The sequence below is a fragment of the Mesoplodon densirostris genome, chromosome 9, assembly GCF_025265405.1.
Source record: "Mesoplodon densirostris isolate mMesDen1 chromosome 9, mMesDen1 primary haplotype, whole genome shotgun sequence".
Lineage (NCBI taxonomy): Eukaryota > Metazoa > Chordata > Mammalia > Artiodactyla > Ziphiidae > Mesoplodon > Mesoplodon densirostris.
The window spans coordinates 107,997,002-108,021,736 of NC_082669.1; the positions used below are offsets into that span (position 1 = coordinate 107,997,002).

Consider the following 24,735-nt stretch of genomic DNA (forward strand, 5'->3'; position numbering starts at 1 on the left):
GACGTGGTGCTCACTCTTCACACTGCCCTCTGTGAGCTGCTCGTGGAATCCAAAGAACTTCTGGAGGATCTTCTGGAGGGGGCTGCAGGTACAAGACCGGGGGACACTTAGAGGATGTCCTGGAGGCAGCATGCTTCGGGACACCGGCTCCCTTGTTAGCAAGGCTTGACCAGGGCAGAGTGCAGGTCAGCTGTGGCTTCCTCCCTTGTGAGCATCAAATGAAAGAATGGGCTTCATCTGAGGTCACCCTGTAAACTGGGAGGCCCTGGGTGGATAGCAGTCCTAAAGGCGTTACTCCAACTGTACTTCTCAGCTGGAGACCCTGTATTCCTTACTGCAGAGCGAGCCTCCTTACTCTCGTATGTGACTGTACCGGGCACACGGCTGCCATGAAAGCGCCGAGTCCTAACCACTGGACCGCCAGGGAATTCCTCACTCTTCTCCCTTAAAGTGCGCACAAGCACGCCTGTTTCCCTGGGCTCTGACAGTAGTTCACTTGGTTCGAGTAAGCTATACCCTCGTAAAGAATGACATTAGGAGTAGTGTGTGGGGCTCAGTGGTGTTTGGGGCTCATTTTGAGCCCTTGTGGGTTTCCCCATCACTGCTCCAGGCTCACGAGAAGGCTCTTTGGAAAATACGAAACACAGCAGTAGCCCGGCCCTGGCCAGCTGGGGTGAGCTTTTAGCTCAGTGTCCAGTAGGGACTTATGAATAAGTCACATATCATTTATATATAAGGCATGGGGCAAAGGACAGCGGGAGGAGAGCGGCGGCAGCAAAGGGCAGCCAGAGAGGACTCCTCAGGAGCAATGCGCCTGCAAATTAATTAGCCGAGGATCTTGTCGAAATGCAGGTTCCGATTCTGCACTCTGCGCTGGGGCCAAGATCCTGCATTTCTAACAAGGTCCCCGGCATCACAGATGCCACTGGCCTCTGAATCACACCTTGAGTGGCAAGGTGTGAAACACAGCGGGAGTGCGGAAGAGCCGAGGTTCCTGGCCCACGTCTCCCGAGCCTGCCCCTTTCTGGCCGTGGGACCAAAGTGTGGATAATTTGTTCTCATCTCTCGGCATCTCCATGGTAGGCTTGACATAGGAAGAAACACGTGTGAAGCATGTAGGGCCACACTTCAGCCATTACAGTGAGCCTTTTCAGTACAAGAAGCTGAAATTACAAAGGGAACGTAAGGGATTTTAGACTGTTCACTAAACCCCACCCCTTCACCCCACTGCCTCAGAGGCTGAATGAGGAAGAAAAGGCAAATGTGGCCACATGTTAAGTGGTGAATCTAGGTGCAGGACATACATGGGGTCATTGTGCATTTTTGCAATTTTTTTCTATGGATTTGAGATTTTTCAAAATAAAATTGGGAAAGAAAAGTTAGGAGTCTCAAAAACATTCTCACCAATTTGTTCTGAAGTTAAGGGGAAGAAAGCATTAGGGGGAAATAAAAACATCTTAGAGATCCCAGTCAGTTATTTAGAAGCTGGTTTGGGCCTTTCATTTTTGTGTCTTGAAGAAGAGACCTGTGTAGCCCCTGTGCCCGGCACAGGACAAAAATTATGGTATGCCAGAAACGGCATCACAAAACCATGGCCTGCAAGAGTAACACGCATGGAATTTCAGGCCCAGAGAGGGCATGATGGAAGCAGCTAGCAGTAGACCCAGGATTCTAATCCAGACCAAGTCGGACTTCATCTCACTAAGAATGAGAACGTTGTACATTTACATGTACACTCACATGTCCCTCACGGGGCCCACCCAGAAAGCAGTTTTTTTTGGTTTTGGTTTGGTTTTTTTTGTGGTACGCGGGCCTCTCACTGTTGTGGCCTCTCCTGTTGCGGAGCCCAGGCTCCGGACGTGCAGGCTCAGCGGCCATGGCTTACGAGCCCAGCCACTCCGCGGCATGTGGGATCTTCCCGGACCGGGTCACGAACCCGTGTTCCCTGCATCGGCAGGCGGACTCTCAACCACTGCGCCACAAGGGAAGCCCCCAGAAAGCAGTTTTTAAAGGTCTGAATAAGTGTTCTTCCACCTTGGGAGCCAAAAAAGTGATGATACCCTTGCCCCCCGTCACACCTTGCCTTCACCCATCCCTTTTTCAAATCAACACAGCACGAAGAAGCAGTTCACCCTTTATTAAGGTCGGGCCCCAGGTCACTTGGAGCTGGTGTACTTGGTGACGGCCTTGGTGCCCTCAGACACAGCGTGCTTGGCCAGCTCCCCTGGAAGCAGCAGGCGTACGGCTGTCTGGATTTCCCGGGACGTCAGTGTGGTTCGGCCCGAGTACTGGGCCAGCCGGGCGGCCTCGCCAGCCAGCCGCTCAAATACATCGTTCACGAACGAGTTCATGATGCTCATGGCCTTGGAGGAAATGCCGATGTCGGGGTGCACCTGGAGAAGCGGCAGGACCAGTCGATTAACACGGGGGCTCTGCCCCAAGCCCCAGCCCCAAGCTGGGGACTGCAAGGCCCCCTTACCAGCCTCTTTCCAGAGGCCGAGAGACATGGCAACAGGGATTTATTTTTTTACTACTATATCCAAGTTAAAAAAAATTTCTCCCAATTGCAAGAGATAAGCAATGCTACCTCTCTATTTTCATTTAATGCATTTGCAGAGTGTTCCATAGTATGGACGAATCATAGTTTATATTATACATTCCTCTCTTAATGGACATTTAGGGGGTTTGTTTTGCTATTACATTGTGTTATAATAAATATGTCTTTGAACAGTTGTGTGAGCACAATGAGGGTTATTCCTAGAAGTTCCTAGAGGGCTTGCGCACATAACTTGGTAAATCGTGACCAAATTATTTTCCAGAGAGGACACTCATAGGACACAGTCTCAGCACCAGACTGGGGGTAAGGAGACCTGGCTTCTGTGGCTGTCCCATGAGTCACCGAACGACCTTAAATACGGCACTTTCCTCCGGGCCTGTTTCCTCTTCTGTCACAGAAGTTTTTGAACTAGGTGACCTCTAGTAAAACAAATGGTAGGGACCTCATAACAGTCCTAAAATGTGAGTAGGCGGATTTTTGCTTCTCTGTCAGTGAGAGGCAAGTGACTGCCTGATGAGGCACGTCAAGCCGGTGGTGGCCACGGAACTAAGCCCGGGCCCCTGCTCTGCCCACCGCCTCTGGTGCCCCGGACGTGACAGCCGGAAACCTGGGCCTGTACCGCGTGGGTTCAGCCTGACCCCTGCGTGTTGTCTTCACATCCTGTTCCCCTCAGGGTTGCAGAGGAAGGACAGCAGCCTCCCACCACCGCACGGGGGACACGCGCGGCAGCCCAGCCCCGCTCCAACCCTCCCGGCACGAGCTCTGAGCCAAAAAGTTAGGCCAAGCTGCCAGGCTCACTGATACCTGCTCCCAACCCCGCTTTCTTCAGGACACTGGCGTCTTCTCTGCTGCTGCCCTTTGGCCGATCCACATGGGTGCCGGGCCCACCCCACGAGAGCATTCCAGAGACCCAGGGATTCAGACTGGAGACAGGCTCCAGTCTGCGGTCTCATCTAACAAGGGGTGAGGCTCAGGCAGGTTGGGGAGGCTGAGGGCAGGCAGCCCAGACACCCCTCCCTCCTCCCGGCCCCGGCTCTGCTGAGCAGGGCAGTGTTTGAGGCCAGGTTGCCCGGGATCCTCTAGACACACTGGTTGGGTACATGAGTGCCCCCAAATGCCTGCCAGGGCGAGAGTCCCAGGCGTAGGTCCTCTCACAGGTGCGCTGGGAGAAGTAGGGCACACGTGTGGGTTAGGGGTGGGACTAACCCCCCAGAGCCAGGGGGGCCAGACGTCCGCTGCTGTCAGGTCATGGGACTCAGTCACCCCACCGAGCCTTTATGTACCTGGGGTTCCTTATCTATAAGGTAGACCAACCCCTTAGCCCCCCAGAGACTGAGTGCCGCCCGTCTGGAAGGCTTCCCTGAGGCTGTAGTTCTCACGCACCGCTCCGTGCTCTAGCCACCAGTAACTAGTACCCTCACTCTAGCCACCACTAACTAGTACTTCTCGTTGTGCTGGCGTATGTTTGGCATCGGGTCACCTTCAGCCCGGCACTCTTTTGTGGTCTTCCTTTAACTATGTTCCACCTAACGCTCCACATAATAATCTGGTCTGTCCAGAAGCCTTGTGAGCCTCTGGACTGTGGTGGGAGCATGTTTGAAGGGTCTCCTGCACATCACAGGTCAGGACAGACACTGAGCGGCTGCAGGGACCTCCGAGATTAAGTGCCACACCCTCCAGAGGGGCTCGGGGGCCTCAGTGCCGCGAGTAAACTGCGCCCCGCGCTCTCCATCCGGTGCCCTTTCCAGGGTCTTTTGCCAGCGCCCCTCACACGCTCCTAGCCCCCGCTCTCACCTGCTTCAGCACCTTGTAGATATACATGGAGTAGGTTTCTTTGCGCCGGCTACGCTTTTTGGACTTCTTGTCTCCAGAGCTCCGGCCCCTCCGGCCCCCAGACTGCTGTGGCTGTCCATGCTCGGTGCTCATCCTCCCGGCCCTCCTGGTGGCCTCCTCTTCCGCTCCTTGGGTGAACTTTTAAGAAGTCAGTTGCCCACCAGGTGGGGCTGGGGGCCAGCACCTGGGAGCGGGGGAGGGGCCTGGCCCAACCCTACCCAGAAGGCGCTCTGGGTTAATCCACAGAGCCTGATTGCTCCCTCCTCTCCCCCAGGGATTTCCCACCTCTGAGTAATAAGCCCCCCACCAGCCCCCTCCTCCACATTATCATCTCCCATTGTATTACTCACCGTCAGAGTTCATGCCCTGCACTCACAGCAGCTCGTTCACGTGGCTGAGCGCTGGGGTCAGGAGGGGCACAATGCACCCCCCACCCCCCACCCCCGCGGGCCCTACAACACAGCTGGAGAGACAAGGCTGGTTCACACGCAACAATCAGGGAAGAGTGAAAGGGCGAAAGTATGTGGAACAGAAAGCTCAGAGGAAACTTAGGGCTACAGCGGCCAGAGAAGCCTTCGGGGAATAAATGAGGATGTGAAGCTGGCCTGGTAGGATGGGTGCAATTCAACTGGGGAGAAAGAAGATTTTAGCTGGGAGGAACGGAAGAAAGAAATCAATGCGTGTGGTTACAGGGAGGCTTGGACTGAAGGCAGAAGATGGAGCAGAACCCAAGCCCAGGCTGGGCAGAGGCGGCAGGAGCCACAGCTGAGAGGGCCTGACAGGGAGGGTGTCCGGGCGGGAGGACTGGAGGAAGCGGAGCAAGAAACACGGGCGCTCCCCGTGAGAGCACGTGTCATGGGGTCCCTGTGGAAGTTAGCTGCGAAGGGAAGGGAAGAAAAAGGCGCTGTTGCATGGAGAAAGCTGTCTCACTTGGCACCTATGCGTGAGCGAGTATTTCAGGTTCTTGAACGCTGTGATTAAAGAAACCATGAGCAAGGTGACAAGTCCAGGCTGTGGGGAAGAGGGTTTCCCAATCAAGAGGTGGGGAGGGAGTGAAGACGAGCATCACCTGTCTGGGGGAAGGTGGGCCTGAGCAACCGCCAGCTCACCAAGCCTCCCTTTTCCCAGTTCCAACACCCAGCTACAGCCTAGGGTTTGGAGGACCAGGAGGGCAGTTTTTAATCCAAAATAAGGCCCTAATTTTAGGTGTTCGTAGAAATACGTATTTTTGGGGATTTTTAAGCATTCTTTTTAAAAATATATACATTTTTATATAATTAATTATTTCTTTTGGCTGTGTTGGGTCTTTGTCGCTGCACGCAGGCTTTCTCTAGCTGCAGTGAGCGGGGGCTACTCTTTGTTGCGGTGCGCAGGCTTCTCATTGCGGTGGCTTCTCTGGTTGCAGAGCACGGGCTCTAGGCGCGCGGGCTTCAGTAGTTGTGGCTCGCAGGCTCTACAGCGCAGGCTCAGTAGTTGTGGCACACGGGCTCTAGAGCACAGGCTCGGTAGTTGTGGCGCACAGGCTCTAGAGCGCAGGCTCAGTGGTTGTGGCGCACGGGCTTAGTTGCTCCGCGGCATGTGGGATCTTCCAGGACCAGGGCTCGAACCCGTGTCCCCTGCGTCAGCAGGCGGATTCTGAACCACTGCGCCACCAGGGAAGCCCTTAAGCATTCTTGAAAATCTTTTGAGACTGACTTTTTTTCTGGACAAGCTGACTAGCCTATTATGTCTGTTCCTCTGGTTCTGAAGCCCTCCCATCCCTGGAGACCCTAACAGGCTTCAACGGACTTTTTTTTTTTTTTTTTTGCGGTATGCGGGCCTCTCACTGTTGTGGCCTCCCCCGCTGCGGAGCACAGGCTCTGGACGCGCAGGCTCCGGACGCGCAGGCTCAGCGGCCATGGCCCACGGGCCCAGCCGCTCCGCGGCATATGGGATCCTCCCAGACCGGGGCACGAACCCGTATCCCCTGCATCGGCAGGCGGACTCCCAACCACTTGCGCCAGCAGGGAGGCCCCTCAACGGACTTTCTTAACATACCCAGACCCGCCCTTGGCCAAAGGAGCAGCTCTCATCTCTTCCCATTATCCTCCTAACCGAGTCTCTGCATACTCAGGACAGACTGACAGGCCATTTTTCTCTGGGCCCCACCTGAGGCACAAAGCAGCCAAGCCAGGGCCCTTGGGGTCAGAGGGCGGAGTGGGGGTCCTAGTCTCTTACTCCAGCCTCGCGAATCCCGGACTCAGCTGCAGCTCCTCACTTACTACTCTGATCCCTCTGCCCAGGGCAGCTCTTGGACTCCACGGCCATCTGAGAAGATCCTACTCACCTTTCGAGTTAGAGCACCAAGCCCACCTTTCTGGGCAGCTACTCACGAGAAACTTCCCTCCCTTTTACAGCCTTCGGCGTATCCTACTAAGTCACAATTTAACATCTGCTTTATGCCCTTTCTGTCTTATTGGCTTTCCCATGAGATCGAGAGCTCCTTGGGGATTTAGACACCATCTGGGACTTTTGTGTTTTACATAGTCTTAGATGTTCTATGATGGGCACTGGAAAATCATGGCTGTGTATGTTTCCCCACAGGGATGGCCGCCGAGGTTTCAGAGATGGTGTGATGAATCCACATCAGTAAGGCTAGAAGCCAGGTGGCACAGAGGCTGGAAGGGCTATTAACTCAGATGGGCTATGCAAAGTCCTGGCTTGGAAATAAAACAGATATAGCGCTAATGAAAATTAAGGTTGTGGACAGATAAAATGATAAAACTTCCTGTATCCCACTAGAAACGGTAGTTCACAAACATCAGTGTGAAAATGCCGACTCCTGACCATTTCTGCATCTCTCCCACCCCACCAACTGAAATCAATAGGCCTGAAGCCCAGGAATCTGCGTTTTTAACCAATGTCCCAAGCGTTGTACAGGTAGCAGCAGCAAAGCCTCAGACCACTCTGAAAAACACGCTCCAGGACAGCAGTTCTCAAAGCGTGGCCCCCAGACCAGCAGCATCGGCATCACTTGAGAACTTCTTGGCATTGTTAATTCTTGGTCTCACCCCAGACCTACTGAACCAGAAACTCCGAGGCAAGACCCAGCAATCTGTAATTGAATGAGACTTACAGGTGATTCTGATGCATGTTAATGTTTGTGAACCACTGGCCTAAGAAAAGGCACAATTTCACCTTTCTTTTTTTTTTTGGCCACACCGCACAGCATGCGGGATCTTAGTTCCCCAACCTAGGATCGAACCTGTACCCCCTGCAGTGGAAGTGCAGAGTCCTAACCACTGGACCACCAGGGAAGTCCCTGAAAAGGCACAATTTCAGATCAGAAGGGAGGAGAGTTCTTCCAGTGCCCATGGACTAGTCCTCAGGCTGCCTCCAGCCCACCGCCTCCTGCCCTAGCTCGTGCTGACGCACTGCAGCGAGGAGTGGGAGGAGGGCCTAGAGACCCACAAAGGAAGACAGGGACCATGGCCGCTTCTCTCTTTATTGGACGCTTTGTAGATGTCACACAGGTCTAAAAGTTACACCATTAAATAATTATTTAAAAACCGACCAGGATTAAGGCCCTGGTACAGAGCTCCAAACCAGAAGCAGAAAGGAATGGGGGTGGTGGGCTGGGAGGTATTCCTCCAACATCCCCAAAACCCAGAAAACGAGGATCCTAAGCTCTTTCACAGGCCAACCCAGGGCATGGGCCCTCGGGTTAACCCTCAGATGCCCCTGGCTGCATCACTATCAGGGCCAGAACCAGCGAGGAGCTGGCAGGAACAGCCAGCCGAGTCCAGACATGGACAAAAGTAACTGGAAGGACAGGAGACGGACAGGTACTGTCCAGCTGTAGATAAGATCACAGAGTGCAGCTAAGGCAGGTGGGGGCAGGGGCTGGGGAGCAGTATTGCAGCAATGCAGGAGTGCGGCCCCAGGGGCCTGGCCCAGCCGGCCGGCCGGCAAGGGCTCACACGTTGTGGGTCCTCCTGGTGAGCTGGGGCTCCTCGCCCACTACCTTGGACTTGAGGTGCTCCTTGTAGGCCAGGATGTCTCCAGGCCACTTGGTGATTGTCTGCTTCTCACAGACCCAGATTTCTTGTGCAACCTGAAAAGCAAATCCTAGACTTAATAATCCTGACCAGGGCTTCCCTGGTGGCGCAGTGGTTGAGAGTGCGCCTGCCGATGCAGGGGACGCGGGTTCGTGCCCCGGCCTGGGAGGATCCCACATGCCGCAGAGCGGCTGGGCCCGTGAGCCATGGCCGCTGAGCCTGCACGTCCGGAGCCTGTGCTCCGCAATGGGAGAGGCCACAACAGTGAGAGGCCCGCGTACCGGAAAAAAATAAAAATAATCCTGACCAGTGTCCTTCCCATCCCTGCCCAGGAGACTGTTCCCAGGGGATTCTGGGAAGAAAACCCCATAACCTCCTGCCCAGGCCCACAGCCAGCTCAGTTTCACTACCTCAACGTTCTGAGGGCTGGCCTAACCCAAGAGTACCGTGACCAGCAGGTTTTGGAGCCTTCCAAGCCAGGACCTGCTGTGTCACCCCGATTTCCAGTTCCCTAGCAGGACCTAGATCTGTTCAGACGCTTGACTCTCAGCTTCCTTTTCTCCACCCCATCTTCCTGAAAGCTTCAGAGAAGACCAGCAGCTTTTCCACTGATGACTAGCAGGAACCCTCTGTCTAATCCAGAGTCTCCCTAGTATGATACTACTTTTAGGCTGAAGAATCTTGGAACCACAGAAGCAGCACCCTGTTCTCTACCCAACTCCCTTGCCCATTTTGGCCAACAATGCCAAGTAGGCTAACAGCCCCAAATAGCTACTGAAGAATTCAAGTCTTTCCACTAAGGCTTTCTAAGTTTCCCAAAGAACCATGAGATCTGGCCCTGTCCACCCTGTCTATGTCCTGAGCCCACTTTCCAAATACAGTCAACATGAATTACGTGCCCTCCACGTGCCATGACGGTGCTCTACCTAACTGCCTCTGAGATGCCCTCTGCTATGCCTTCCACCCAGCCAGGAGCCTCACCTGCTGAATGAGTCTGAAATCATGGCTGACCAGCATCATACCACCCTCAAAGTCGTTGATGGCATCTGCCAGGGCGTCGATGGTCTCGATATCCAGGTGGTTGGTGGGCTCGTCCAAGAAGAGCATGTGAGGGTTCTGCCAGGCCAGCCAGGCCAGACACACTCGGCACTTCTGCCCATCAGACAGGTTCCGGATCGGGCTCACCTGCGTGCAACCAGCCAGTTATAAAAGCTGGTGTCACCCTTACCACACATCGCAACTCACCTCTCCCCATGGCTCCTCTGTCGTCACCGTTTCATGGAAAGCGGGGCTCAGCAAGACCCAAGGTCACACAGCAAGACGGTGGCACAGCTGCCTGTCTCTCAAGACCCAAAAGGGATACATCTGGAAGCCTGAAGCCCTGTCTTGACACAGAATCTTAATAAAGTGGAGCAACCCAGGGGACCCACAGTTGGGATCTGAATCCAGGAATCTGTTTGCTAGGTTTCAGTTTCCCTTGCCTTTAAGCACTATGGCTCATCCTGCTAGTCAGGGAGGCAAGGGCACGTCAGGCAAGACTGGCACGCTATCCTCACCCCTCCCCCGAGACCTAAGTGCTCCAGTGCGTAATAACCCAGAGCAGAGGAAAGGCAGAGCATCCAGCCACAGCCTCCAGTTACCTGGGGTTCTTCCCACACCCCCTCCACTGACCTGCTGTTTCCCAGTGAGACCGTATCGCCCAATGATCTTCCTCATTTCTTCCTTCTCCTTGATCTCTGGGTAGCATTTCATCATGTACTCCAAAGGCGAGAGGTCTAAGTCCAGCTGCTCTTGTAAATGCTACAGGAAAAAAGGGACCCACCCAGATGTGGCTGGTGTCCCACTTCAAAAGGAAGCCTGCTGGGTTTCCTGCCGAGCACCTCTCTACCTCTACCTAGGGACCTGCTCAAGACTCCAGAGGCAACTAGGAGCTGACCTGGTCACATGCAGCCCCCCTCCCACACCCTAGGTAACTCCCCGCTCCCCACTCCCCACCAGGACTATACCTGATGGTAACGCCCTATCTTGACATGAGAGTGTTTTCGGATCATTCCGTCTGTGGGTAGTAGCTAAAAAGAAAAAAAAAAAAAAAAAAAAAAAGAGTAGAAAGTGGAAAGATAAGCACACAGAAAAGGAACCCCGGTCAGAAGCAGACATAGGCAGAGAGGGGAAACAAACACATGTTCGCACTGAACAAGACTCATACAACCTCCTGAACTGAATCCACACCACCACCTCACGAACTGCTATTCTGGCCACTCTAAAAATACCTAGGAAGGTATACTGAAACAGGTGCTTTCAAGGGAGGCACAGACACACGCCACACAATCTACTGAGTAGTCGCTGGATTACTGTACGGCACACCGACTGCGTAACAAGGGGCTCGGGTATAGGTCCGACATACATTTCCTACAGCAAGAGCATACTTCTGAACGCACAGGCGTTTCTGTGTTCTAACTGCTCTGAATGAAACCACAGAAAGATGCTGAGAGCATGCATGCGTTCTCCCTCTCACCCACGCTCTCACACACAGACACCCACCCCCACGCTCAGGTTTCTCTGAGAAAACTGCCCCAAACTTCAGCACTACCCAGTGAGACCACGCGCCCCAAGGACAGCTCGCTCAGGCCCTCTAGAAGCGGTGCCCCCGCCTCCCCTCCCTCTCCCGCAGATGCACCAGCATCCAATCCTGAAGTCCCACGCCCCAGCGCAGCACCATACCTCTCCAGTCAGCAGCTTCAGAAGAGTTGACTTCCCTGCTCCATTGGGCCCCACCAGAGCCACTCGTGTGTCGAGATCGATACCAAATTCTAGATTGTTGTAGATGCAAGGCTGAGGTGGGTGTGAGAGAGAAAGGGGTACGGGGCTAGGGTGCTGATCAGTCTGACGGGCAGACTCACCCCGCTGAGTCCCCAGTCACCACTGGAGGAGGGCGGCAGCCCCCAACCCGGCTGAGCAGTTTTCCCTCCAAGTACTTGAGTGGGGGCTTCTACTCTAAGTCCCTCATTTAGGTGCCCCAGGCTGCCACGCCTGAAAACTTCCCAGCACTGCATGGGTTAGCGGGCGCGCTCAGCAAAGAACAGGAGACTCTCCTCGGCAGTTGACACTTACCTTGGAAGATGCACCCCAGCTTCCCAACCACACCCAAGTACTCACCCCATCTTTTGTATACTTGAAGCTGACATTTTGCACCATAATAACGGGTGGAGGAATCTTGCCACATGGTGGGAAATAAAATGACAGAGTCTGGGAAAAAGAGAGGGCATTTACCAGGTCAGGTCCTTTCTTACCCACCTCACCTTAGGCCGCCTAATTCCACCCAGTCACGACCTACCTTGTCACTCACAACCCTCTCTGTCAGTCCTGATGCCATCATTTTCTGTAGCGTCTTCTCCTTGCTCTGGGCCTGCCGGGCCAGCTTGGCACTGCCATGACCAAACCTAGCGATGTAGTTCTGAAAGAGACCAGAGAGGGGGCCAGGAGTATGGGTAGGCACCAAATGACTCATCTCAAATGCACGGTAAAAACTGCTGACCACGTCTTCTCTAGCACCCCCCGATCCCCACACACCCTCACCCAACTCCCCCGGAGAATGCGAACTCGACTCTATGATCGCCCTACCTTCATGTGTGCAATCTGATCCTGTTCCCAGTGAAACCTCTTCATCTGATTCTCTTCCAGCTCCAGCCGTGTCTTCACATACTGATCATAATTACCCTGCAGGAAAGTGCATCAGGTGAGACGGGCAGCTTTAGCCCCGGTCCTGGGTTCTCACTCAGGGTTCAGGGGGATGTGAGATGGCATCTCATCTGGCCCTGGTTGTAAGATGGTTCAGTAAGGGGACTTCCCTGGTGGCGCAGTGGTTAAGAATCCGCCTGCTAATGCAGGGAACATGGGTTCGAGCCCTGTTCCGGGAAGATCCCACATGCAGCGGAGCAACTAAGCCCGTGCGCCACAACTACTGAGCCTGCGCTCTAGAGCCTGCAAGCCACAACTACTGAAGCCTGCGCGCCTAGAGCCCACGCTCTGCAACAAGAGAAGCCTCTGCAATGAGAAGTCCGCGCACCGCAACGAAGAGTAGCCCCTGCTCGCTCCAACTAGAGAAAGCCCGCGCGCAGCAACAAAGACCCAATGCAGCCAAAAATAAATAAATAACTTAAAAAAAAAGAAAAAAAAAAAAAAAAAGATTGTGCAGTAGGGCAAGAGGAAGTGCATTAAAGAAGCATATCCTAACCTAGAACCTGAGGTCTTCCGAACTGTGTGCCTCTCATTCTTAGCTTAGCCAGAATAGGGCTCCAGATCAAATCCTCAGGTTAGCCATAAAGACAACCACAGCGTTGGCAACAGCCCTGAAAACCACTGTCAAACAGATATCTAGAGGCTCACAGCCTTCCAAGAGCACCTCTTTCTACTCCCCATCCCTAGAGACTGAAGCCCCCATGCAGACTACAAGAACTTCCTCCAGGTGGGACGACATCAGACCCATCAGATTTAGGACCCGGCAGACCCTGCACTATGGACCGCCATGGTTTCTATCTGCAAAAAACTAGACTCAACCTAAACATCCATCGAAAAGGGTCTGACAAATGAGTTACAGGATAGCCACACGATGAAATACTATGCAGCCACTGGAAAAAATGAGCATGATTTATATATACTCATACGGAAAGCAGTCCAAGACAAATAAAAATTTAAACGCAACCTACAGAAGAGAATGATTAAGATTACAACTGTGATAAGTATACGTGAAATTTTCTACAAATGCTGCTTGCAAGTACATGTGAAGTTTCTGAAAGACTATGTAAGAAAACTATTAATACTCCCACGGTGAGTACAACCATGAATAAAGAGAACTTCTGGTTTTCATTTCTTGATATGTTTTTTGAAACAGAAAAAGTGTAAAGGCAAGGCAGAAAAGTGGGCTGTTGAGACCCTGGCTCCCATTCTTCATGGAAGGAGAGAAGGAGGGGTACTGTGCTGGCTGCCATGAAGCAGATTTAAGTAGCCACTCAAGAAGGCAGAGAGCAGCAAGGCCTGCCCGGGCACCATGAAAAGTCAACCTCTTGGCATAAGGCATCATACACCATATGCACAGGCTGCCAATCCATGGCCTATGGCCTGAAAGCAATTACTTTGGGACCAAAATAAAACAGGGTGCAGAACTCCCTGTCCACATCTTTTTATAGCAATAGGTAGAAAAGGACTGCTAAGTCTATTTTGTTTTTAAAGGAGGACTGGTAAGCACAGAGGTTACTGCGGAGACGCTGGGGCCCACTCACCGTGTAATACTTCAGTTTCTTGCTATGCATGTGAATGATGTTGGTACAGACACCGTTCAGAAAGTCCTGTGAGTGGGAGACGAGGACCAAGATGCGCTTAAAGCTGCAAAAAGCCAGAGAACCAGTCAGGGCGGCGCTCAGAACGGTACGTGGTTCACAACACGTGGGCTGAATGTCAGGCCCAGGACACCTTCATCCCTTCCCATCCTTACGCCTAGGCATCCTTTAGATGTATTCGCCAATTCCCAGTTCTGAGCACCTAAGCCGCCAGTGCACAATCGACCTGTACGAACACTTGGATGCCTTCCAAAGTACGGTGAGACAGTCTGAGTTTCCTCAAACTTTTGTTCTAATTTTCTTTTTCTTTTTTCTTGATAGGTAAGAAGTGGATTTATTTAGAGAGAAACACACTCCACAGACAAGAGTGGGGGCCATCTCCGAAGGCGAGAGCAGCCTGTTCTAATTTTCAAAAGAATTGAGTGGAGATGGCAGTAACAGTGATGGTAAAATCAAAAGGGTATGTGCATAGACACCCATAAACACATCTAAAATCATGGGTGGGAAGAACTGGAATAGGCACAGTAAAAATCACCACGCTTGGCTTTTTAAAGAAGGTGCCAAGTCATTGCAGAGACCATGGAAAGCCTTATTCTAGAACTGGGGCAATATTCCAGGTTATCTGGCTCTCTAGCCATAGGATCACTGCTATATGGGCTATTTTTCTCTTTGTCACTGCATCATGACCTTAGATGGGAATCCCCGTTTATATGATATATATAAATACAGTTAAGAAAAAATATTGTCTTTTTTTTTTTTTTGGCGTTACGCGGGCCTCTCACTGTTGTGGCCTCTCCCGTTGTGCAGCACAGGCTCCGGACGCGCAGGCCCAGCGGCCATGGCTCACGGGCCCAGCCGCTCCGCGGCATGTGGGATCCTCCCGGACCGGGGCACGAACCCGTGTTCCCTGCATTGGCAGGCGGACTCTCAACCACTGCGCCACCAGGGAAGCCCAAAAATATTGTCTTTAATAAAGACATTGTATTTTAAATATTGGGGAAAACCAAAAAAAAGTAAAACAAACAAATCCACATATTTCAGACTAAACAAAACCAAAAAGGCCTGCCCTAAAGCGGCTTACCACCTTCTCAATCTGGCCTTCACTCTGGCCCCACTTCAGTCCACTTCTCACTGCTCTAGCATCGCTGTGGGTCCTGGGCATCGGTCTCCCTGGGACTCTGCTCAACTCCCCTTTCAGGACCTGCCCACTTCCACCCCAGCCCCGCCCCCTTACGTCTTTAGCTCTTCTTCCAACCACACGCAAGCGTCGAGGTCCAGGTGGTTGGTGGGCTCGTCCAGGAGTAGCATGAAGGGCCGGATGAAGAGGGCTCTGAAGAACATGAAAGGAGACAGAACCACTTCAGTGTGATGGGTGCTGCGCAGGAGGGGACAGCCTGCCTGCCACCCGAAGTTCTGGTCAGGCCTGCACTGGGTCCTGAAACCAACTCTAGGCTCTATACCTCAGGGGAAAGGTGAGAACTAGGAGAGAAACCGGAGATGAAGAGTGGGGGTTAAAGGGCAGGAAACAGCTGAAAAGCAGAGGGAAGATGCTGAACTAAAAAGTATTCTGGTTAAACCTAACTGGTGGGGTTGCCAGACTCTAGCAAGGAGGCCAAAGAATGTTCTTTTCTGAGGTGGCATCTCAAAACAGGAGAAACAAGGGGAGAGCGCTGGGTCCACACGCGGTCACCACATCTGCAGCGCTTGTTAGAAAGAAGATTTCTGGACACCCAACTCCAGCATTCTGACTCCAGCACAGATTGAAGAGGCTAGGAAATCTGTATTTTTAAAAGCTCCCTAGGTGAATCTGAGGCAGCTAATCCTTGTGGCACGTGAAACCACGGCTCTCATGTTCTACGGCACACAAGCAGTTTGCTAAAGCAGTGTATCAAGCCTCACCAATGCACTTGGCAGAGGCTGGTGGGGTAAGCAACCACCTCTTTAACTGGGGACTTTCTGGGGGTTTGGCCGGGGAATGATGATCTACAGAAACTCATTTTGGGTCCAGGTCACAACAGGGTAAGAAGGACAGATATCCTAACAGCTGTCTAACATTTTATCTTTAAACAGCAAGAATTAGAAGGACTGAAGCACAAACGGTGGTAGAGGAGTCAAGAGCAAAGAAAGAAACAGACCTACTCTACCGTTTACCTAGGGCTGGCCCCAGATTCCTAAACACTGTGCCAGAAGTCCAACAGTGACCATTCCAGTCAGGAAGCTCACTCCTCAGCTCAGGTATACCACCCCCGCCCCTCCACACTGTCAACATTTGGCACTTACTGACCATCAACCCTGTTCTAAATGGTTCCACTGGTTTAGAACCCTGTTCTAAACACTGAGAGAGATGGGGTGCTACAGAGGGTCGAGGAGGGAGAGACTCACCTGGCGAGGGCAACCCTCATCCTCCAGCCCCCACTGAAGTCTTTTAGCTTCTTGCGTTGCATGGCAGGTGTGAAACCCAGTCCGTGCAAGATCCGTGAGGCTCTCATCTCCGCCTTGTCAGCATCCAGCTCTTCCAGTCGCTCGTAGAGCTCTAAGAGCTTCTCACACTCCGCTGCGGACAGTGCAAGGCCCGTGAGGCTCCTGGGCCTCTCCCGGGAGGAAGCCCACCCCCAGGGCCCTGGGTCCGGAGCCCTACCATCCTCGTGAGCCAGCCGTTCAGCCTCCCTCTCCAGCATGGCCCGCTCTGTGTCGACTTCCATCACGCACTGCAGGGGCGTCTTGTCACTAGGGGGCATCTCCCGAGTCAGGTGGTAGATGTCGATGTGCTCAGGGATGGGCACTTCGCGTTTCCCAATAGCAGACAGCAGCATGGACTTCCCTGGGAGGGGCAGGCAAAGCACAGGAAGAGAAGTGGACGCTCAGCACAGCTCTGCCTGTCATTCTCCTACATCAGCCCCTCCACTCCAGCCAAACCACGACCTCATCATTGTTTGAGTACTTTCCCTCCTTTCATTCATTCAAATCCTATGACTCCCCCCTCCCTGCCCGCATCCTCGGGACACCTTTCCTCCAGTCCCTGTCCCAGCCCTCCTCTGTGAAGTCTGTTCATCTACAGCCGCCTCACGCACCGCTACTCCCGCCCCTCCCACCCACTTCTCCAGCACCTACTGCCTACAACTACTCACACGGTGCTTATCACGTGACTGCTCTGTATCGCTAGTTCCTCTTCCCTGGGCATACCTGGTCTCCCACCCATACTATAAACTCCTTGCTTTGTACGTGGCTATGCTAAGTAAATACTTGCTGAGTGACATATGAGCCAAGGAGAGATACCTCCCACCTCACTTTCCAAGGGCCTCACCAATTCCATTTAAGCCAATGAGGCCATAACGACGGCCTGAGTTTAATTCCAGTTTGGTGTCGCTGAGCAGCTCTTGACCATGAAAGGTGAGGGAGAGGTTGATGACGTGGGCATCAGTACTGTTGGGGTGAGAGGCGAGGACGCCAGTGATAGCTCGAGCAGCAGCTTTCTTCATCTCAAAGTCCTCTAGCTCCTTGGTCAGCAAATCCACCTCTGGGGACAGAAAACAAAAGCAGTCTGGGAAGAGGGCTATAAGACAGACTAAGCTCTTACACAAAAAGCCGTGTCTTAGAGCATCTGGATGGCTCAGTCGGTAGAGCATCAGACTTTTAATCTGAGGGTCCAGGGTTCAGGCCACTGTCTGGGCGTTTGTGGCTTTTGCCCTTAAGTTACCAAATATTAGCATACAAAGATCCAAAGGCTGAAAAAGGCATGCCCTGAAGGATCTGGGCTCAAGATCAGGTTGAGGTGACTCAGACGTTTCACAAGCTTTAAACAGGGTGTACACTGCATACAGATCTGCCCCGGTATCCTGCTTCCACGGACATTTTTTACTTCGCAACTTGTACTTTTAATTCTAACTTTCCTTGTTCTAAGATGATATAATGCATGGTAGGAATGGCAAGAACTCCAAACTGTCCTCCATGAGTATGTTAAAGAATTAGTACCAATGCCCAAAATAAAGCAGATGCTGTGGAGGTGCAATGCTCTTACTCCACGACCTAGAGCTTCCAGATGGTGCTTCCAAGAAGCTACGCTGCCCAAAAGGGACCAGTAGGAGAAAATGCACAGAGGGATCAAAGGCAGGCAGAGCCAAGGCTGGGAAAACCAGAAGTTCCGAGTCTGGAGGGTTCCAGAGACGCAAATGGACCATGAGACGAGAGACCAGCTGTTCCGCCTTTGTAGTTTTTCAGGCATGACTACCTTTTCAGGCTGGGAAGAACTATTAATATATGGCTAACGTTAACTGGCTAATAGTTGTTGAGTTTACTCTGTGCCTGGGACTGTACTACATGATCATCCCCCATCTAATTTAATCCCCATAACGCTTATAAGATAAACACTTAGGATCCTCCTTTTATAGATGAAGAGGTTAAATAATATAGCCAAGGTTAAAAAGGCTAGTAAGTGACACACCCAGAGTTTGAACCAGGCTTTGTCTGACCCCAAAGCCATGACCTTGACTATCTCACTATCCTACGTTTCCATAAAGGACAAGCGCCCACAAAGTATTATTGCAAGTGGGACAGAAATGGGGGTAGAGGGAGTGTTGGTAAGCTTCTTCCAAAAGAGAGTAAGGTGATCTATTAACCTTTTCAGGAAGGAGTCAAAAACTACACATGAGGATCCGCTACCGTGACAACCTTCTAATTTTACAGTCTTTGTTACCCTTCCCCATTTTCCCACGGTAACCTTCCAGTAGAACACCTGAGATGAGAAAGCCCACGTGCTTGTCCTTAGGAAGAGTAAAGATGGAGTAGACGGGGGAAGAGAGCTCGGTGCCGTCCTCAGACAGGCAGGCGTGGGGAGAGCAACTTCAAGGGTGTGACGGTCAGTCTCAGGTCACTCTCCAAATACCCCATGCTGTCGGGAGATCATCACTGCGGGCGCCATACCCGCCCTGCTGCTGAACCTGCTCTGCCAGCAAGGAGTCAGAACCGAGGGCAGGGACTGTCCTGCCAGACAGCTGGCAGTCACTCTGTGTCTACCTCAGCTTCCGGTACAGTGTGTTACACGTAACTGCTGGATGAATGCAGGCCTACCTCGTTTTATTGCACTTCACTTTATTGTGCTTCACAGATATCGCAATTTTTACAAATTGAAGGTCTGTGGAAACCCTACATCAAGCAAGCCTATCAGCACCATTTTTCCAACAGTATCTGCTCACAGCCTGGCTCTGTGTCACGATTTCAAACTTTTTCATTATTATTGTATTTGTTACAGTGATCTGTGATCTTTGATATTACTACTACGACTCACTGAAGGCTTAGATGACGGCCAGCATTTTTTTAGCAATAAGGTATTTTTAACTTAAGGTACGTACATTGTTTTGTTGTATTTACTTATTTATTTGGCCACACCACGTGGCTTACAGGATCTCAGTTCCCCAACCAGAGACTGAACCTGGGCTCTCAGCAGTGAACGCGCACAGTCCTAACCACTAGACTGCCAGGGAATTCCATACAGTGTTTTTTTTCGTTTGTTTTTTTGTTTTTTATTTTTTTGGCCACGCCGCACAGCATATGGTATCTTAGTTCCCCAACCAGGCATCAAACCCGTGCCCCTTGCATTGCAAGCGCGGAGTCTTAACCACTGGACCGCCAGGGAAGTCCCCACACGTTGTTTTTTTAGACATAATGCTATTGCATACTTACTAAACTACAGTATAAACATAACTTTTATATGCACTGGAAAACCCCCAAATTCATGTGACTCATTTTATTGATACCACAATATTGATATTTACTTTATTATGGTGGTCTGGAACTGAACCCACAATATCTCCAAGGTATGCCTGTACTTTTCAAATGGAGGACAAATTTTTTGACTGATGAGAGAAATTTAAAAAGTCTCTTTTCTACACAGTTGAGTTACCAGGCTTCCCAAAGCCCTGCTTTGTGCCAATCCCTGTTCTAGATGTTGAGAAGAAGATGTACAGGGAGAAGTTTACGCTCTAGATCAGGAGTTTGTAAACTTTTTCTTAAAGGGCCAGATGGTAAATATTTTAGGGTTTACAGCCCAAGTGGCAAAAATCAAAACTATTATGCAGGTACACACATTACCATTTGAAACGTAACCACTTAAAAAATGTAAACCATTCTTAGCCTGGGGGGGGTGGCTTAAAAAGAGGCTGGCCAGATTTGCCCAACTGCCTGTTTCTGTAAATAAAGTTTTACTGGGACACAGCCACACCCATCATTTATATACTGTTACGGCTGCTTTCCACTACAATGGCAAAGTTGAACAGCTGTATCAGAGACCATATGGACCACAAAGCTACAAATATTTACTGTCTGGATCTTTACAGAAAATGTTTGCCAGTCCTTGGTCTATATCTCTATCTGCTCAGGCAAGAAGATCAAAATTAAGGGAAAGCTATACAGCCAACCCTCTACATCCACAGTTCTGCGTCCACAAATTCAACCGAGGATTAAAAACAAGAATTCCAGAAAGTTCCAAAATTTGCCACACACTGGCAATTATTTCATAGCATTTACAATGTATTAGGTATTACAAGTAATCTAGAGATGTGCTAGGTTATACGCAGATACTACATACACCATTCTCTATAAGGGACTTGAGCTTCTGTGGATTTTGGTATTCACAGGGGTCCTGGGACCGATCACCAGCAGATACCAAGGCACTGCTGTATACCATTTTCTCTTGATCTCTTCCATTTTACAGCATCTGTGACCTAAGTCATCTCCTAAGCTTTAAAAGTAAGACTTAGACCTCACTGTCCTAGCCTACAGCATCCCACAAAACAGACTCAAAAAGTAAGTGAATAGCACTGAATAAATGCAGAAGGGATTCTGGAAGAAACTTCATCAGAGAGAATACTGTAGACTCCACAAGCAGCCCCTTTCTATTCATTCCCCAAACAAGGGGACCAGCTGAACTCTAGTGCCTGTCTTGAAGAGTCTCACTTTCTAAAGAAGGTTGAACTGTCTGCCAGAAGTCGCTTTCTTTGATATCTATCTTAATCTTTCCGTACCTCACTACCTAAAGGCCACGTGGCAATGGTAACAGGTAAAGGCTGGAGAACAGTGACCTGCAGCATTAAGTAATTCCAAACTCAGAGAAGAGAGAGGACCCAGTCTTGGGAGAGGAAACAGATGACCCATTAATTATGAAAGCAGAAATGACCCTGGGTTCCTGGTAATAAGAAATGTTTTGAGAGAGCTGGAAAGAAAACCAGATTTCATATTTCAGAAGAGTAGCTCCCTGAGGAAGCAGGGTGAAAACCAAAGCTCCCTTATTACTGAGATAGGGATACTATAGCTGGGTTCCCCCTGAGAAATTCTGGTTTCCTAGGGAGAAAGGTGAAGAAGAAATTTGTAATGGGAACAGTGGACAATAGCCTCAAAGTGGGATTCAGTTTTCTATTTTTCCAATTCATCCAGAAAGTACCTACAGAGCTGATGATAGATACTGCTTAACCATTGTTCCTGAGGACCTAGAGGGAACCCTGTCTACTTTACAGATCACAATTCAGCCTGCTCGTTCACTCCTATCACTCTTAACTTCCCATCCCTCCACCACTCTGGCCAGGAAGAAAACTTCCCCATGGCCTGACTTTACTGAACTAGCTTTCTCTCATAATTCTTTTTCTGTTTGTTTGTTTTTTTGCGGTACGCAGGCCTCTCACTGTTGTGGCCTCTCCCGTTGCGGAGCACAGGCTCTGGACACGCAGGCCCAGCGGCCATGGCTTACGGGCCCAGCCGCTCCGCGGCATGTGGGATCTTCCCGGACCGGGGCACGAACCCGTGTCCCCTGCATCGGCAGGCGGACTCTCAACCACTGCGCCACCAGGGAAGCCCACCTCATAATTCTTATTTTGGAGACAATTCCTACCATTCAACTCTCTCCTCTCAATCATTTTTAACTCTCCCTTTTCTGAATTCCTATCGGTCTGTTGTAACTTGCATTAGTAATTCTCCTCTCCTCTTCCAACATGTACCTAGTATCTCTATCTGCAAGGCTGATCAGGCAAAAAATTATATTACACAAGACACGGTCTCTGCATTCAAAGATCAAGCAATTTAGACGAAGAAACAGAAGGCACAACATAAAAAGGTAACACTGGGACTTCCCTGGCGGTCCAGTGGTTGGGACTCCACACTTCCAGTGCAGGGGGTGTGGGTTCCATCCCCTGGTTGGGGAACTAGGATACTACATACTGTGCAGCTCGGCCAAAAAAAAAAAAAAGTAACACTATAGATAGTACAGGGGTATAGTGAATGGCAATATTATTGAGGTCAGGTTTGATTGGGTAAGATTTTACCATCCTGAGCTGGGCCCTGAGAGAAATGTCAAACGTAGCTAGTACAAAAATTGTGGTATTAGAACCTCAGTGTGTAAATGGACAAATGTGGTGACTGTTCAAGGGACAACAGCAGTCGATGGAGAAGACCTCTTTAGAGTGTTTTCAGGGGGCAAGGAAGGCTGGGGTAGACTGCCTAGGGCCTGGGATGTTCTTTACCACACGCTGCCCTGTTTCCCCAGCTAGACTGCAAGGTATCAGACAGCAGAGCGTGTTTACAGTGCCTCGGTTTCCAGCACAGAGTCTAACACTTGAGAAGCGCTCATAACAGGAAGGCATCTCTCTCCCAGAAGAAACCCATAAACCAACTCATGTGTTTCTGTCTTGTTGGTACAGCCACTACCGCTGGGAGGACAAGGGTATTATGTGGTAAGGAGCCTGGCACACTGACCTCCGTGTGTAGAAATGGAAATTAAGAAAGGGGCAGGGAACTGACCTTCTTCTCCAAGTCTAGAAGACAGAGCAGCAGGGCAGCACAACCACTCCCATATTTGCTTGCCACTGAGTAAGTGAGAACTCTGTGCTCAGTTTCCTTGATCAAGCTCCAACTCTACTGGTTTGGTTCCTCATGAAAAGTTTCATGGCACCAGATATATTCTCCAGCGCCCCCGGCATCCGGACTCTGACTCCAGCTGGGGCGTCCTTTACGTCCCGAGCAACCATCCCAGGGACCCACCTCTCCCTCAACTCGCCTGTGGTCTCTTGGCCATTGGCCTCCTCATTTTTCTCCTCTGCCACCGGTGGCTCTGTGACAGCATCTCCGTTTTCTTCGTGTCCTTTTCTGGGCCGCTGTCGTGCTTTGGCAGCTTCCTTCTTTTTGGCTGCCTTCTTCTTGGCCAGGTCGGAAGGCATGGTGATGAACCACAAGGGAACGTTACTGTTCTTTCAGGAAGCCTGAAGGAAGGCAAACACCCCCAGGTTCTAAACTTCCGCAGAATGCCTGGGCCTGGCTCCATCCCTCTCAGGAACTGCCTAGCGAGCCCCTGATCCCAGCTCCGTCCCAGACTAGTCGCTCCCAACTCTGTCAGGATCTCTCAAGCCAATTCTGATCCTCGGCCACTCTTCTAATCTCAACAGCTCTTCCCTCGGGCTTTGTCCACCAATCCCCACGGACTGCCTCACTCTGGAAATGCTCCTCCTTTCAGGGCCTCCAGTTAGGGACCGGGTTCGGTCCCTCGGCACTGGTCCCGGTCTCCAGTTTGCCCACAACTTGGCGCTCCACGCTCCAGCCGGCCGCCTCACTTTCCCGGGCTTCCTCCTCCTGTTTGCCTCCGGCCTCCTCCCCGTCGTCCCCCTCCACACCAGCTGGCCGTCGGGTCCAGCTTCTTCCCGGGGCGCCCTCGTGCCCCCCCCGAGAGTCCCCTCGGGGTCTCCTCACTCGCCAACCCGCGAACCTCCCCAGCCCCCGCCCGTCACCGTCTCTCCCTTGGCCCCTTCTTCTCCCGCGCAGCCGCCTCCATCCCAGCCCGGTCCTTCCTCCCTCTTCTCGTCCCCCCTCCCCCTCACCGGCCAGCACCCTCCCCCCCAGCGCCCCTTCCCCCAACTCACTGGGCCTCGCCGCTCGGCCTCTGTCGCAACAGAGCAGCTCCTCGAGCTCCTCCGCGTGCGGCCGGCTCACTACCCAATCACGGCCTCGCGCGGCTCTCGTCGCGCCGCCGCGTAGACTCCTGGGAAGTGTCGTCCTCCAGCCGTGGCTGCCGAGCCTGAGACCCTCCTCGAGAACTACCGCGGATTCCAGGGGCCTCGCGGGCCGGCGCGACGTCATCAGGATGCGCGAGGCTGGGGATATTGGAGTCCAAGAGCCCTCTGCCAGCGGCTTGCTGCGGGAACTGGAAACTGCAAATCCCAGCTGGCTCCTCGGATAAGCGGCTGGGCCTCCCAGGCTACCCTACCTCGGGAATAACTGAGGAATTATGCGGAGATACGGGGTTTATAGGGCCGCCCAACCAGCTCAGACAGCAGGGCGAGCGACTACACTTCCCGGCAGGCATCAGGCAGGAATGGGTCGAAACAATGGGGAAACGAAGAGGAGGGAGGAGGAGGAAGCGTGAGCCGGCTGGTGAGAGGGACGGGAAGACGCTCATCACTACGAAGATGATGCGAAGAACAGAATTCCTCCATGCAAGAAAGGTGTCCTCGTTCCATGAAACTGAGGTTTTAGAGGCTGGTCCAGTGTTAACCAAACTTTAGAAGGTGCGGAACGTTGTTCCTGAACCGTGGCTGCTCAGCCTACCCACTCCAGAATTGTTAGGTTTCCATCCAAGCCATGTAAGTTTGATGGGAAGAGCCCTAAAGTAAAAAACAAGACTTCTTTTCTGAGTTTAGCTTTATCGTCATTTACCAACGTGATCTTGCCCGTTACTTTTCCTTGACCGTTACTTTTCACTGTTTAAAATCCATCACAGACTTCTCATAGCCTACAGTGCAAACACCAAATGTGTAGCCTCAAATACCTCTCCAGGCTTCTGACCAGCAGTGCTTCCAGCAGTGACACGGCTGGAGGGAAGCAAAGGAAGCTGTTACTCCCTCTGAGCACATCCTCCAAAAGTAGCGCCCCTGACCCTTTAAAAAAAGTGAGCCCAGGGACTTCCCTGGTGGTCCAGTGGGTAAGACTCTGTGCTCCC

At 51.7% G+C, this 24,735-nt stretch overlaps 2 protein-coding genes and 1 non-coding gene across 5 annotated transcripts; 1 reads left to right on the forward strand and 2 right to left on the reverse strand.

Annotated features, from left to right (window-relative positions):
* Positions 1-2,156: 2,156 nt before the first annotated feature.
* Positions 2,157-4,483, reverse strand: LOC132495640 (histone H2B type 2-K1). The gene is made up of 2 exons (XM_060107494.1): positions 4,352-4,483; positions 2,157-2,393 (listed from the first exon to the last, which is right to left on the reverse strand). Exons 1-2 carry the CDS (start codon positions 4,481-4,483, stop codon positions 2,157-2,159), a joined length of 369 nt encoding a protein of 122 aa, XP_059963477.1.
* A 3,377-nt stretch (positions 4,484-7,860) lies between these two features.
* ABCF2 (ATP binding cassette subfamily F member 2) lies at positions 7,861-23,789 on the reverse strand. 3 transcript variants are annotated; one of them, XM_060108127.1, is made up of 15 exons: positions 23,660-23,789; positions 22,804-23,005; positions 17,068-17,280; positions 16,402-16,584; positions 16,146-16,317; positions 14,998-15,093; positions 13,707-13,809; positions 12,049-12,144; positions 11,762-11,881; positions 11,584-11,673; positions 11,149-11,259; positions 10,434-10,496; positions 10,099-10,227; positions 9,409-9,612; positions 7,861-8,483 (listed from the first exon to the last, which is right to left on the reverse strand). In XM_060108127.1, the coding sequence occupies exons 2-15, from the start codon at positions 22,961-22,963 to the stop codon at positions 8,346-8,348; spliced, it is 1,878 nt and encodes a 625-aa protein (XP_059964110.1). In that variant the 5' UTR covers positions 22,964-23,005; positions 23,660-23,789; the 3' UTR covers positions 7,861-8,345. The 3 variants fall into 3 exon arrangements, with proteins under 3 accessions (XP_059964110.1, XP_059964111.1, XP_059964112.1); XM_060108128.1 differs by lacking the exon at positions 23,660-23,789 and adding an exon at positions 23,528-23,605; XM_060108129.1 differs by lacking the exon at positions 23,660-23,789 and adding an exon at positions 23,234-23,385.
* TRNAK-UUU (transfer RNA lysine (anticodon UUU)) lies at positions 17,363-17,435 on the forward strand. Its single transcript has one exon. It is a non-coding gene; the product is annotated as a tRNA-Lys (tRNA).
* Positions 23,790-24,735: the final 946 nt, after the last annotated feature.